This window comes from Natator depressus, chromosome 10 (genome assembly GCF_965152275.1).
Source record: "Natator depressus isolate rNatDep1 chromosome 10, rNatDep2.hap1, whole genome shotgun sequence".
NCBI lineage: Eukaryota > Metazoa > Chordata > Testudines > Cheloniidae > Natator > Natator depressus.
Window position 1 is genome coordinate 71906024 of NC_134243.1, and position 15627 is coordinate 71921650.

General features: G+C 41.6%; 1 protein-coding gene across 4 annotated transcripts in view; it reads left to right on the plus strand.

The window, feature by feature from the left end:
* CHD2 (chromodomain helicase DNA binding protein 2) overlaps nucleotides 1–15627 on the plus strand; it is an 84812-nt gene that overhangs the window by 2428 nt on the left and 66757 nt on the right. For all 4 annotated transcript variants that reach the window (XM_074966509.1, XM_074966510.1, XM_074966511.1 and 1 more), the window contains exon 3: nucleotides 14003–14234. In XM_074966509.1, coding sequence (XP_074822610.1) covers nucleotides 14003–14234 — 232 coding nt within the window. The remainder of the gene's footprint in view (nucleotides 1–14002; nucleotides 14235–15627) is intronic.

A 15627-nucleotide genomic window follows, 5' to 3' on the forward strand; every position in this document is an offset into this window, starting at 1 on the left:
AAAAATCCTGACTTTGTGAAGAAAAAGTTGGTTTGCTTTTTAATCTAAATGTCACTGAAAAATGTGGGTTATTAGTAGTAAGAGCAACAGCAATCAGAATAAATACATTTTAGGAGTGTAGGAACATTATGCCAAATAAAGTGAAGTCTAATAACTGGGTATAATGGGTGAATAAGTGGGATCACACAGACACACGACCTTTGATTTTTTTTTCTGTCCCAAGGGTGTAATATTTGCATAGCATCACGTGTAAATTTTTCTCTTTTGTAGCAAAGATCATGTGTCTAGCATCATTGATAGAGCCATGTGTTTCACCGTTGTATTAAATAAAAAAGTAAAATGCCTACCATTTTTATCCCCCTTTCCTCAGACTTCACCAGAATAAACTTACTGCTGGTAATATCTACTCACCTGTAGTGTGGGAGCAATTGAAGAGAGCACATTTATAAATGAGCCTTATTTTCTGAGCTGTGAGTCAGCTGAATGTCTAAAATACTCTACTTCCTAAGGTTGACTTTAAGATATGGGGGAAATGATTTCTAGGAAGTAAAGCCTTCAGCTTGCTTTACTGTAACTTTGAAACACATTGATGTCTGCACGGATCATGCTTCTGACTTGACTCCCCTCTCACAGTTTTGTTGGACTAGCTTATAAGCATTAGGTAATGTGTGAAGTCATATTACACAATCATGCCTTGATTGGAGGCTACAGTAATGACAATGGATGAGTAAGGTGGATATGAGTGACTGGTGCCACTGATCTGAGGTTATGAGAAGCAAAAATACAGATGGGGAAACTGTGTGTTTGGTAGAGAGTGCATTAGTATAATGTCTGGGGAATATGACTGGAATTGTGATTCCTGCATTTCCATTCTTAGGAAAGGAAAAAAACCTTATCTGAACAAACACAAACTCCTCTGGGAGTTGACTTGAAAGAGACATTATTCCTGAGGGGAAATGATGTTAGTTTAACTCTTACAAAAAGTTTAGTAGAGTCTGCACATATGTAGGCCTTTCTTGGGACCTTTTGGATGAATAGCAACACCTGTTCTTCTTGTATTTCAGGGTACAGACCGTAACCTAATTGTCAAGCTTTCCAACTTAACTGTTAAGCTCGCTCACTTGATTTAAGTTGCTTCACCCAGGATGAAAGCTGGGATGTTGTCAGTAACTCAAAATTTTAAATAATGGAACAGAATGTTGGCAGTAATGTTTCTTTAAAAATATTTTTCTTGCATCTTCTGCCTTTTTTCTAATGCTTTTTTTTAAAAAAAAAAGCAGATCATGTGAAGAGGAGCAGTTACATGTACATTAGGTTACATACAATAAATTTTTAATGTAACCTAATGTTAACTTCACAAATACTGGTATCTGAAATACAAATAAGATTAAAATCTAGGAATTGGCAATCCTGTACAACAATAGTATAAATAACATAAGATAAGGACATGCCATATAGATCCAACTTCTGCTTAAATCCCTTGGAATTTCCTTATTGCAGTTACCTTCTCGCATCCCTAACCATAATGAAATGGACATGGCTTGTATTTTTATTATGTAAGAGATGCTGCAGCAGTACAAACAGTTGTATTTGCTTCCAACTTGCACTTCGTTATAAAATACAATTTGGAAATATTAGTTCTGTGTGAATGGATTTAGACCTGATTTCCATTGAGAGCTTTGAAGTTTTAGATCTGTAATCTGTTGTCCTCTTGGCAAACGGCTTCTTTTGTAGAACTGATTGCTGCAGACTTTGTAGACCAGAACACATTCAGTTTGTGGCAGCCATTTTATGAAGTAGTTTCATATAAAAGAGGATTTTATCTGGGGAAAATAAAGAAGTGAAACAAAAATTAACACTGATCTGGTTTCATCAGCAATTAGTGTTTCTTATCTTGTTAGTGCTCAAAAGGAAACTAGCCACTCTTGGAAGGAAAGAAAAATGATTAAACGCCTGGCATTTTGGTGCAGGTCCAGTTCAGTCACAAAATGGCTGTTCCTTTGTGCCGCATAGCTGACAGACATACTGCATTGCACTGTGTGTACTCTGAAAACAGCAGGAAGTTGCTGGTGGGGAGTTCAAAGGCCATCTTGTTTTTGCTGTGGAATCTGATTGGCTGTTAGCTCACTTGGTAACAGGACGGTCAACACTCTGGGGCCTCTGTGGAAGCAGAGCTCTACCTTCTAGTGATGTCAGCATAAGCTTGCTTTTCAGAGCCTCCCCCACTCTTGGCAAGAGAATTACTGCCTGCTCAGCCAGCAGGGAAAACAGCGTTTGCATGCACAGCATTCATCCCAGTGTGTGTGTGTGAGAGAGAGAGAGAGCGAGAGAGAACGTGCATGCATGCAGTAGATCTACAGTGAATTTCCTCACACCCTCTTTATGGACATTTTTAATATAAATAGTTCATTATTTTCAGAAGCAAGTAGGCAACTGAAAATTAATAGGGTTATTTTTAGTAGAATTTTCCTTTATTATTTTTTTTTAAATTTGGTGTTCCCTTTAGCGTTCCTTGAACAGCTGGATATTTTTTATAACTTTACAAATCTTAAATGGATGAAGCTCCATAAGTGTGTAAATGCTTTTAGCCTGGTCATATTTTACTCTTTTAAAGAAAACACAGGAGAAGCAATGCTGGACATGTTTAACAAGATACATTTTTAACATCGTCTGGCTACAGATTCCTTCTCTTGGTTCCTCTGTTTACAATCTAATTGGTTATTACTGTGAGTGCTTTTTGTTCCAGTCCTGCAGTACCACTTACATAATCTGGTCCTCTCTGGCCGGGCAAAAGCAGTGTTTTTTTTTAAACTTTTTAACCTTCTGCTAACTTCTAATATGAAGGGGTTTTTTAAAAACAAAAACCAAGCAATCCAGGTTATGTCAGTGCAGGGGCAGAGAAGAAAATGTGCAATAAATTTGGTTTTGTTGTATTATAATGTAATCTACATGGAACACAAAGGGGTGGTTCATTTTTATTTTAAGGAAGTAACTTATCTCATAAATACATGATTCAGAGCTTTTAAACTACAGTATTTTCTGTTTTTTGAGCATGGCTAGAACTGTGCAAAGAATATATAGAACACTTTAATTTCTTGAAGTTTACAAGAGTTTGAAATATTTTTAAATATTTATGAACTGTTTCGTTAACTCAAATAAAAACTTAATTCAGACTTCTTTGAAATAATCAAACACTATGCATTCTCTAACTGTATTATCCTGAGTGTTTTGTGTAACAGAAGTGGGGAAGACAATAAAGAGATCAACTGTGATTTCATAATCGTACAGAAACTGCCTTCATTTATCACGGCCAACTAAGGGCTCATTTACACTAGAAAATTAGATCAACCCAGCTGCCTTGCTCAGGGGTGTGAAAAACTCACATCCCTGAGCAATGTATTAAGCTGATCTAAGTCCCGTTGTAGACAGTGCTAGATGGATGGAAGAATCCACCTTTCAGGGAGGTGGAATACCTGTGCCAACAGGAAAACCCCTCCCATTGGCATAGGTAATATTCGCAATTTTTATTAAAGCTAATGTTAAATTATATAACTTATCTACACTGAAGTGCTACATTTGAACACTTGCAGCACTGGAGGTGTTTTGCTCTACAGTTTCAAGTGTAGACAAGCCCCAAGTGTGTCTTTACTGCAGAGTTTCCACAGGCTTTTTTACCTGGGTGTTGCCCCTACCTGCTCCCATCCATACATAAAATCTCTTGCCTGAGTTTAGTGATGCTTTCAACACAGGCTAGCTTTCACAGCTGGAGATGTATCTTTAGAGTCTGGGTTCTGCTTTTACTTGTCATCCTGCCCATTTTGCAGTGAGGTCTAAGTCAGTCAAGTGCTGATAATTCTGTGCCAAAGGCACTGCCTTTCTGCAGTTCCCCCTTCTGCTCAGGACAGATAAGGTCTCCCACTATTCACTGGGAAAAGAGTCATAAAGAGGTGTATCTTGGGTGTGCCCCCAGAAGTCTTAAAAGCGCACAGGGGAAGTGCAGCACCAGGTGAGAACACTAACTCATTTCAGTGCTCCTGAGCTAGGCTGACCCAAATGCCCAGTGCCAGGCTAACTGTACTGAAGACATATACTGTCTTTTGTACCACTACATTTGAAATGCACTAGTATGATGTTGAGCTGATTTGGGGCAGGGAAAGAGAGGTAATAGTGGCAAGGTGTCAGTTAACATTAAGGGTATGTGTACACTTAAACCACGATAGCATTACAGCTGTACCACTGTAATGCTTCAGTGTAGATGCAGAAGGGGTTCTACCACTGGTGTAGGTTATCTGCCTCCCTGAGAGTCGGTACCTAGCACTGTCTGTGGCCGGGGGTGGCATAGTTCGTGCTCTCACTCTCAAAAGTGTGGATTTTTCACACCCGTGAGAGAAGTAGCCAGTGTAAGTTCCCAGTGTAGATCAGCCCTTAGAAACTGAATCATCAATCCCCAGAACAGTGTCATTCCAAACTCTGCCCCCTCCCCCTTTCTTCAGTGCCTCTCACCTCTGTTCTATAGGTTTCAGAGTAGCAGCCCTCTTAGTCTGTATTCGCAAAAAGAAAAGGAGTAGTTGTGGCACCTTATAGAAGCCACTTGAAGAGATGACAGGAGATCTATTTATTCAGCCTTCTGCCTCGCAAAACACTTCACACTTAACTAAGTACTGGGTACTTTACAGCAGTGATTTTGAACAATTCATTGCTTGCTATTCCCCAACCCTGCCACACCCAAAACCAGTTCTGTATGTGACAGTGGAAAGATTCTGCCAACTGTTTACTGCTCTAAAATATTTGTGAAGCTATAAGTGTTTACGCTTCCTTACATTTCTTTCATTTTTAGGCATAGAAAGATCAACATAATTCCTTATATTTTAATATTCTGTAAAAACTAATACTGGAGTTTGTAGGAACAATTGGATATTTTTTGTTCTGTGAGGGAGTCCCACCTCTTAACTGTGAATCTGCCACCTTTTCAGATCTCCTTTCATCATTACTGTATTTGGAGAGGTGTGGCTGTCACCTGATGTCTGCAGGGGATGCACTCTAATAGATTATTGTCCTAACTCCTCCAGCCATAACTGCCTTTAAAGATCACTTGTGATAGAATCGTATAGCAGGCCTCCAGTGTCCGTGTAAACCCATTATTTCTGGGTTTTGTACTGGACACACAGATGTAACTGGCTGAAGTTTTAAACCATGAAGGGGGAAAGCCTGAGTCCAAATTTTACTTGTTCTTCTAAGGCCTGTTTCTTTAATATAAGACTTGTCAGGGTTTCATGCACAATAAAAAAAAAAAAAAAAAAAGTCTCGTTCTGGTACATACTAAAACCAATTAGCCATTTTGAGCAGAAGAGCTGTTGGTGTGTATATTTCCCCTAAAGCATTTGCATGTTCACTACACTGTGTTGCTGACTACATGCAGAGTCCCTTTTGAATTGGCCATTGTGCTTCATGCTGACTGTGCTGACATGGAGCTAAAGTGGCAGTTAAAATGATTGAGTGATGTATGAAATAGCTTCTGTCCTGCTGTCCCTTTCCTAAAGGAAAATGTGTTATCTAATGCAAGTATCCGAGGGGTAGCCGTGTTAGTCTATATCCACAAACACAACGAGGAGTCTGGTGGCACATTAAAGTCTAACAGATTTATTTCGGCATAAGCTTTTGTGAGTAAAAACCCACTTCTTCAGATGCCACCAGACTCCTCGTTTTTATCTAATCCAAAGGGCACGGATATCTAGTAGGCAAAAAGACAGGCAATCTTCTCTTTTCCCATTATGCACAGGTATTATAAGGTTCTCAACAGTGGGTGCTGCGTGAGTGGGAACAGTGAGGCAGTCACAACTGAGTTATATGCTGCTCTTGGTGAACATTAAACATGTTAGTACTTTCGGACACCACCACATTCTTGGGGAAGAGGAGATCTCTTTCAGAGCCCTGAAGACTTTCCTTTCACTCAGGGTGAACTGGAAAGAGTCTGTCTTTGGTGTTTCTCAGGGCTGGTCTATGCTACCAGTTAAGTCGATGTAACTTACATTGCTTGGGTGTGAAAAAGACACCCCCGCCCCGCCCCCCCCCCCCCCCCCCCGGTGACGCAAATTACAGGAACCTAAACACTGTCCACGCTGGCGCTGTGTTGGCGGGAGATGCACTCTCGCTGACACAGCTTCCACCTCTCATGGAGGTGAAGTAATTATGCTGACGGGAGAGCGCTCTCCTGTCCGCATAGCGTGTTTGCACCAGACGCTCTACAGCAGTGCAGCTGTGCCGATGTAGTGGTGTAGTGTAGATGTGCCCTCGGTGACATTCCTTAATCAAGTAGAGAGGGTGTGACTGCTTTTATCACTGGAATGATCGATTCTTTTGACCCCTACTAAATATCCTGTATCCTAGGCATTTCCAACTTCTAACTCATGGATCAGTGAGCAACTGAGCCCTGTTTTCCACATATTAAGGCAACTAGTTAACCAACTTCCCCAAATATTTTTATTTCTGAATACAGTTTGCTGAGCTGTTGAATGAGGCGGATGATGCTGTCTCTAAATCTAAAACTCTCTCTCTTTTAGAGAGATCTGGTGCAACTTAGATATCTTTGTTCCAGTTTTAATGAAGGCAAAGCTGTTTATTAGACAGTCAGTGTCAATGAAGAGATTGGGCAGAAACAGAGTGAGGTACCTCAAATGCTGCTTTTCAGTGTGGTCATTTTTCCTTCAGTCTCTAAATCTGTGCCTATAATGGTGAAAAAGACAATTCCTCTTTATAAAGGAAGAGGAAGAATAAACATCTCAAACCTAAAGCCAGTTAGCAGGTCTTAAAATAGTGCTCTGCTCTGAAAAGTGACTAAAAATTATGTGGATTTTCATGTTGGTCTCTCAGTAATCCCTATAGCACAGGGATCGGCAACCTTTGTCACGCGCCTGCCAGGGTAAGCTCCCTGGTGGGCTGGGCCAGGCCCGTTTGTTTACCTGCTGCGTCCGCAGGTTCAGTGCAGGCCAAGGGTTGTGCTGGCTGCCGCTTCCCACAGCCCTTGTTGGCCTGGACCAGCGAATCACGGCCAGTGGGAGCTGTGATCGGCTGAACCTGCGGACGCGGCAGGTAAACAAACCGGCCCGGCCTGCGAAGGGGGCTTACCCTGGCAGGCTGCGTGCCAAAGGTTGCCCATCCCTGCTATAGCAAATATGTTCCATTTTCCAAGATAATGGATACACTTTTGAAAAGTAAGCCTAGCAAAGTTAAGATGGTTTTCCTTCTAATATGTCGTCATAAGTAATAAAGTTACTGCAAGTCAAATTAGACCTACTACACGTGAGTAACTGAAACTTCATAAGCATTTCTCTTCATGCTTCAGAAGAAATAATATGCAGCTCACTCCCTTCTGTGATACTGTTCTGAAGTGTGACATGAGTAAGAAGCAGTAAAAATAGACCATATGATTCCAAGTGCACAAAAGGAGCAGATATGTGCAAGAAGGTACCATTCTACGAGGTCACTTTTCAGAGTGGAGTCCTGCTTTAACTTTGTCTAATATGAATAAGACCTGGTCAGATGTAGGAAGTTTGAATGAAAATTCTGCATTGTATCAAAATGCTCTTGGGAACTACTCATACAATTACTGCTTTTGCTGTGCCTTTAAGGATGGCAGTCCAGATTCTGTTTCTGTTGTGCGTGAGAGACTTCGTTTTAATAAAGCTCTTTTTCATGGGCACTCTGCTCATTTCTACCAGTGCATCTTTACCTGATCAGCAGGATCTCCTATTTTTTCCTATATTTCCTTTTGGCCTCTACACAACTCTGCAAGTGCATCTCACTTTGTAACCTGCAACACCCACTGGTATTGCCGTCCTGAACAGAATCTAGTTGTGCTATATTATGTAAATATAGGTGTAGTGTCTTTGTAGTGGAAATAATAGATTTATAAAACACCTGTCAGTCAGGATATCACACCATACTTTACAAAGCAAAGAACTTTAGAGAGAGGTATGCAGATATGAACCATTTATTTAGCTCAGTAAGTGCTTGTGCTTTGGTTCTGCCTCTGGAGCCTTAGGTGTTAACACCTATCTTGCAGAGAGGGAGGCAGTGTTGGCCAAAAGATCATGCTTTCACTTAATGCTTCACAAAAAGTGTCTTGAAAGCTCAGTTTTTCTGTGAACATCTATCTCAAGCTAGCCTTGAAATTGGAACAAGGATGGTGACAGCTAGGACACCAGTTGTGAGCATATAGTTCTTAATAATTAATTGTATTCTAGTAGCACCAAAAAGATCCTATTGTCTGGGTGCTATACAAACAAAATCAAAAACATAGGCAGTAATTTACAGTCTTACCAGTACTGGACATTAGAGCTGGTACTAAAGTCTGTTGTGTGCTTACCATGTTCTGATATAACCTGCTATTTTCAGATGCTTATAAATTTGCCAAACTTTACCATTCTGTTAGAAATTTTCAGTACTTGCTCTCTATTTAATGCTGAATTTCTTTTGAAAGTTTCAGCATAAATGGTTTAGCTTTTACTGAAAACGAAGTTGGGCAAAACAGGTTGGGTTTTTTTACATATGTTTTTCTTGAAAGAGTGTTAGAGCCTCCATCCTTCAGAGCAGGAGCTGGATATTTGGCAAGGGCAGCCTGGGATGCCTTTTGTTGTGGCCATGAACATCACATTTTCTCAAGTTAGCCTCTGGAAGTCACTTTTTGTACGTGCTCTGTAGAGGCTTGCTCCTAAAAATCTCTGAAGACTCAAGCATGCTCGAGCTCCCTCTTCCTCTTCTCTTTCCCCCTTTCTCCCCCTCCTCCCCACCCCCATCTGCACCAAACATGCTCATAGGTACAGAGCTAGAGCAAAAGATAAAATGCAGGCACTCACATAGTGAGGAGGAGGAACTGCAGCATTCCTTTCTTTCTTTTGGTGTGTACTTCTATCCATGTTATTGAGCAAGGCCTCACACCCTTGCCTTAGGAGGCAGGCAAGTATCATTATCTTAATTTACAGATGGGATACCTCAGAGTTTGCATAAGGTCATGTCAGGCTGAGAATAAAACCTTATCTCTAATTGGGGTAGTTCCAAGTCTCATCCACTTTCTCACGCTGCCTTTCATGCTCCATGTGCCCCAGGTCTATGCCTGGTTGTACTGACTGTAGCCACTAGACCACATTCCTCTCCAGAATCAGGATTAGAATCCAGGAATTCTGATACCCAGTGTTTTGCTACTGCTACCAAATAGTTGTGTAAGCCACTGGCAAAATGTGTGCTGCTACATCTTTGTGGATGGTCAGGATAATAGCCTACTGCTGCTACCAGTTGCACCATTAGCTCAAATTAAGAGGTCAGAAGTGTGGTTTGGGGTTTAAACACTACTGATGAGGGCGAACAATATGATTTTATGTGATGGAATCTTATCACTTTGTGCGTAATTTCCTAGGTTTTATAAAAAGCAAAAACTGTTCTAAAAAAAACAACCAAAAGTGGTAAAGTCAACCACTCAAAAGTTAGGAAATGCTAGAACTAAGGTTGTATGGGGAGCTTTAATTTGACTCCCTTGTGTATATGCTGGAAAGTAAGCCACCTTCTTTGAGTGCTATCCCTGTCTCCACTTCAAGGGTCGGTATGTTTTTGAACTCCTTGTTTTTTTTGGAAGAGGCCTCAATTTCAGATTTTGCTCCAAACTCCACAAAAACCTCTCTGTGGCCCTGTGAAAACATATCCCTCACCTTCACTCTCTAGTTACATCATGCAAAGAAATTTGGGGTGCTATTTATATTAAAAAAAAAAAAAAAAAAAAAAAAACTACACAAAATTGTGTTGTACTGCCCAGCTGTAAAATGGTAGAGCAGTCATTATGACACCCAACCCCTGCTACAATTTTTTTGCAGATTTCTTAAGATGCATGTTTGCGAAAAGGTGACCCAGTCAGCTCCTAGTGTTGCTGTTAAACTAGTTCTTTCTTGAACGCAGATAAGATTATTTCCTTTTATTCTTCAGCAGTGGGTCAGTTTTTCCCAGATCAGAAATATCTGCCTCATGAGTAAAGAGTTACAGACTGGAGTACATCTTGGAAATGTGGAATCATCTTTTCTGAGTCTTGGTGGATCTAGATTTGTAGACACACTCCCCATAAAGGGGCCAATCCAACTCACACTTAGCTCAATAGATGTTTGTCCTTTGACTTTAGTGGGTGTTGGGTTGGGCCCAAAGTGATTTCCAGATATGTACTATTTCTTAGTGTAATTGAAAGTTGCCTTGTTCTAGTGCCCATTTTTAGCATCCAAAAAAGATTATCTCTCAAAAATAGACACTGGAAGAGAGGGACTTTAATCTCCAATTGTGTACAGGTCTAAGGATTAACAAGCACATACTTGCATCTGATGAAGTGGGTTTTAGCCCACGCATTTTAGTCTCTAAGGTGCCACAAGGACTCCTCGTTGTTTTTGCTGATACAGACTAACACGGCTACCACTCTGAAACCAAGCACATACTGTTGGCTCATTGGCTGGGGTATATTTGCTTCCTGATATTGTTGAAGATGGCTATGATCCACTTTGTGGAATTTACTTTCATATTTTAATGAAATTAAAAAAGATTAAATTGAAGTATTAGGAAGAAAAGTTAAGGTGGTTATTGACAAGCACATGCCCTTTGTTTCACTAACAGGTTTCAGGGGCTTTTAAAAAGGGAATTGCTTGCCAGAATCTTAGAAAATGAAGAAATATAACATACTCAGCTGCAATATTTTGAGCAAGATTATATGCATGTTCAGACACACCTGCAAATGTATGGCTGATTCCTCTCTCTAAAGAAATGACAATTTTGAGATTTCACTATTCTTAATCCTTATTTGCATTATGGTATTACCCACAGTGTGGTAGATGTGGTCTCCGCCCCAGAAGAGGTCAGAACCTTGACAGATAAAGGGCTTCAGGGAGGGATAATAGGTAATTTTGTGTGTTTAAATAAATAGCAGCTATGCCACCTGGACCTCAACCCAGCCGTTATTGTTGTTTAACTTCTTGTAGCCAATGCTAGTAGAGCTGTTTGAAAATATGATTCTCCCTCCCCCCAATTTTGATTTTCAGTGGAAATTTGAATACAAAAATATTTCGGCCAAATGTTGAAATATTTCGATTTGGAAATGCTGCAGCTTTACCTCATGGGGGTTGTAGTTTGGGCACCTCAAGCTTCCATTCTCCTCTCTAGAGTGCACTCCCAGGTTGGACTGCATTTCCCATGATGCACCCTATAGTCACCTCTTAGAGAGGGGAGGCGTTTCACCGTGGGAGTCCCTTGCCATGGTGCATTTATGGAAGATGTAGGCCAGCTGGGGAGCTTGGCCGATAAAGAATGGGGACATGAAGCAATGGAATTACAGCTCCCATGAGGCACCCTGGCAGCATGTCCAAATGGAAATATTTCAGTTTTTGAGTGTTTGGATTTTTGACTAAAAATTGAAAATTTCCACAGAAAGCAGGTACTTTTCTTGAAAAATGTTGTCTTGTGGGAAAATTGGGTTTTCAGTAAAAATCAGTTTCAGCAGAAAATATTCAACTAGCCCTAATTGCTAGTAAATGGGTCTAGAGTGGGCTATTTTCAAGAGAAAGAGAGGGAGTGGCCTTAGGAATGAATTCAGTGAGGCCATTCCAAGAGAAGTGGACAAATGGGGGGGGGGGGGGTGGAATGAGGCTGGGTTTACAGCAGGGGGCAATGTGAAAAGACCTTGCTTATTTATTGGCTCAGGGCAAAGGTGGGGAGAGTCTGGAAGGTGGTGAGGACAAGAAACTTGAATCCTTCCATTGGCTTCCATTTTTCCATCACCTCAAGTTCAAGGAGGTTTGACATTTTTTGAGTGCAGGCATGGAAAATGAGGTTAGCAAGAGTTGTTTTTGTGTGGATTAGAAGTGGGGGCATAAGCAATGGGAGTGTTGGAGAGGCCAATGACAAAGTGGCTTGTCTTGTTTTTCCAGTTCTCCTATAACAGAGCAGGGAAAAGGGGTAACAGCTTCTGAATTTCATATTCCCCCCACTTTTAAAGCCAAACTGAAGTCGGCAAAGCAGACTTTAAAGATGAGCTCGTTACTCATTACTTAGAAGTTGGTCATTTCTCTTCCTCCAGGTTTTGAAATCTTCCCTTATAGCTAATTTTTTCTTTTAATTTCACATTCTTCCATTTTGAGACACAAAACAAACCAGAAGTCACAAGAGCAGGGACAAATCATAAGATGGTGGAAGAGCAATCTTCTAAAATGGTGACTGGAAGTCTGGCTGAGTGCCCAGAAGATCTGGCGGAATTTCTGGAGCAGTTTTTCATGCAGTGTTGCACTGCTGCCCTCTGCCAGCAATCTGGGAAAATGCAGTTCTGTTCTTCGGTAGTGATTTACTGTACTTAGTCAATTGTCTGGGATGTATGTATTCACGACTGGCTAGGGATATAGTCTCAGTGTGGCTAGGAGACCTGTATTTTGTAGGAAGGAGATCTAGTTTTTACAAGGACTCATAAAAGAATTCCTTTTAAAAATAGAACCCTTTTTATTTCCATATTTGAATCTTTTCTATTTATATGTGGAAAGATTTATGAATTTTATTTTATTGTCTATTGATAGCTACTGTGCAAAAGTATATTGATTTCTGAGATTTTTTTCATTGTATTATATTATGATATTCTTGCTTGTGCCTTTTTAAAAAGTACTGATACTGCTGAAATTAATCAATCTGGACAAAAACTAGATACATTTGTTCTTTTATAATTTTTAAAAGGGGACAAATTAAAAACTACGTTCCCCTCTTGGAACTGTGCTGACTCTTTTTCTTCCAGTATTCTAGGTTGTTTACAAACAAAGAACCAAAAGTTAATCTCTTTCCCATTGAGTTTATACTCTTATTTTAACAACATTCTTTTTAGTTTGTTGTAGGGCCAGGTGTGATGCCATGATCACTAACTCTAGCTGCTCTTCTTCACTCTCTGTCATGTGCATAATCTGCTGTGCTGCAATGAGTTTCTCTTCCTCGGTTGGGTTGCGGTTTGAGAGGCTGGGAAAATAGGAAAGGAAATAAAAAGTATACTAGTTCTAGGAGAGATGGGCACTGCAGAGTGAGGCCTCTGGTGGCATTACGTGAATTGTTGGATTTTTAATCCAGCATGACCTCTGTTCTCTCCCTTTGGATACCTCTGGCACTACAGATCACATACAAATGAACTGTACGAAAACACTTGGTATCTGTAGTTAAACTCCCATGCCTGATGAAGGTTCCTTTTGAATCTAAGAAAATCAGATGCTCCCATTTAGGGCAGACACGGATTCCTCTTGCCGTTTGAGTTGATTAAAAAGACATCTGTTCCAGGCTCCCTAACGTTTTTAATAACACAATAAGAGAAATCCCAGCAGCAGTAATGTAACCATTTCAACAGGAACTCAGCCAGCCAACCACATACAGAAACGCCTTTCCACCACTCCACTGTTAAACTTGCTTTTTCTGGGGCATATCTCATTATTACCACTGAAGCATCTGTTACTGGCCCCTCTCTGAGATGGGATACTAGACCAGGTGGAGCACTGGTCTGATCTGGTATGGTCCTAATTTGGCTGCTAAATTGGAAAGGGATGGAGTTCTATACCAGAGCTCATGCCCACTCATTTTTAATCTGTTGGTGTGACCCATGGAGACTGCATGCCATGCTCCATCTTGCTCTGAGCAGAACAAGTCCTTGCAATGAGAGTGCGCTTCCTTGAGGCAGCCTTGATGCTGCTCTTTCTGCAGCCGGTCTTTGGTGCTTTAGTTGACCGGAGGTAGGTACTGGATAGTGACATGAAGTCCATCTGCTTCCCTCATGTACCAAACGTGTGTCCTCCACTGGGAGAGCAATTGCATCTGGATGTCACTCTAATGTAGCAGTGCAGAGTATTCTTGTTGGACATGGGGATTTACACCCCTAGTTAGGCTTTTAAAAATGTGCCTAATATTGTACCTTGGATACAGTCGTAGCGCAGTTAAAATTAATTCCTTCTTTCTTTACCATTAGTCACTCAGCATCTGAAGAGGCCTCTGGCTCCGACTCTGCAAGCCAATCTGAAAGCGAGCAGGGGAGCGAACAGGGCAGTGAGCATGGCAGCGAGACAAACAGCAGCTCAGAGTCCTCCGAAAGCCAATCTGAATCTGAAAGCGAGTCAACAGGTTCGAAATCCCAGCAGACCCCACCTGAAACCAAAGAAAAACCAGCCAGCAAGAAGGAAAGGATAGCAGATGTAAAAAAGGTATTGTCCCTGTCACTTTAACTAGCCATGTATATATAACCTAACCAGGTACTGTCAAACCCTTGCTCAGAATGAAGGACCAGAGAGCAGTACACTAGCAAAACTGTTGTTGGCCTCCAGGCCACTTTGCCAGCCTTCTGAGAAAAAGGCACCCTCCTGATGCTGGCTTCCTTGGTCAGTCACTCCCTGTATATCTCATCCAGCTTGTGTGATGTATGCAAATAGGAGATTCCGTGTGACAGCTTGAGATTTACGCTGTGGGGCTGGGATAGATAGTGACGGGGCTGACTGACAGAATGAAGGAGGCAGACATGAACTGTCAGTAAAAAGGTTTCATTATTTCATCTGGCTCCCCCTCATGTAGGTAAAAGTAGTAAAGCTTCCTAGTGGAACATGCCCAAAGATGGGAACCTGTGTCCAATATTCATGGGTGCCATGTTCCCTTCAGCTCACTATTTTAATTCCATCATTGTGGGTCTAAAAGGAAGTGGATTTCCTGTTGCCTAATTCGTCTGGATCTGTAGTATTCAGCCTTTTCCATATTGGGCATCCCTCCTCCCAGCTGATCCCCCTCAGTTGTAGCCAGCGTCCTTGTCCCATTTAGCCATATAGGAAGGGTGGGGGATGGCAACTCCCTGACACTTGTTGGTGTACTCACCCTGGTGTCGTGTCGTGACCCCCAGGTTGAGAACTCATGCTTGGACTAAGTTTTTTATCCTGGTGTGGATACAGCCAGGACTGTAAAACAGCAGATTTATCTGGGTTATTATTTTTGAAGAAATAATCTGGTTATTTGCAGTCTCAATAGTCAAAAGCAGTAGAGAGTGAGTTGGGGGAAAAGAGGGAGGGTGTCCATTAGGGCAGGGGTTCTCAACTTTTTGATTTCTGAGGCCCCCACAACATGCTGTAAAAACTCCCATGTCCCACTTGTCCCATAACAACTGTTTTTCTGCATATAAAAGCCAGGACCAGCATTAGGAGGTAGCAATCAGGGCAACAGCCGGGGGGCCCCACACCATAGGGGACCCCATGAAGCTAAGTTGCTCAGGCTTCAGCTTCAGCCCTGGGTGGCGGGGCTCGGAGCCCTGGGTTTCAGCCCCATTCCTTGGGGCTTCGGCTTTCTGCCATGGGCCCCAGCAAGTCTAATGCCGGCCCTGCTTGGCGGAACCCGTGAAACCTGCTTGCAGCCCCCCAGGGGGCTCCATACCTCGCTGCATTTAGGGTGTGGAAACCCAGCAAATGTAGCGGACTTGCAGAAAAGGAGTCAGGTCAGACTAACCAGTCTATACATTTTGTGCTGTATGACTGTATGATTATTGCCATTTGTGGTTTGAAGTCCCAGATTGCGAAGTCCAAATACAACACATTCACGTAAGTCAGTTCTTGGAGAAAG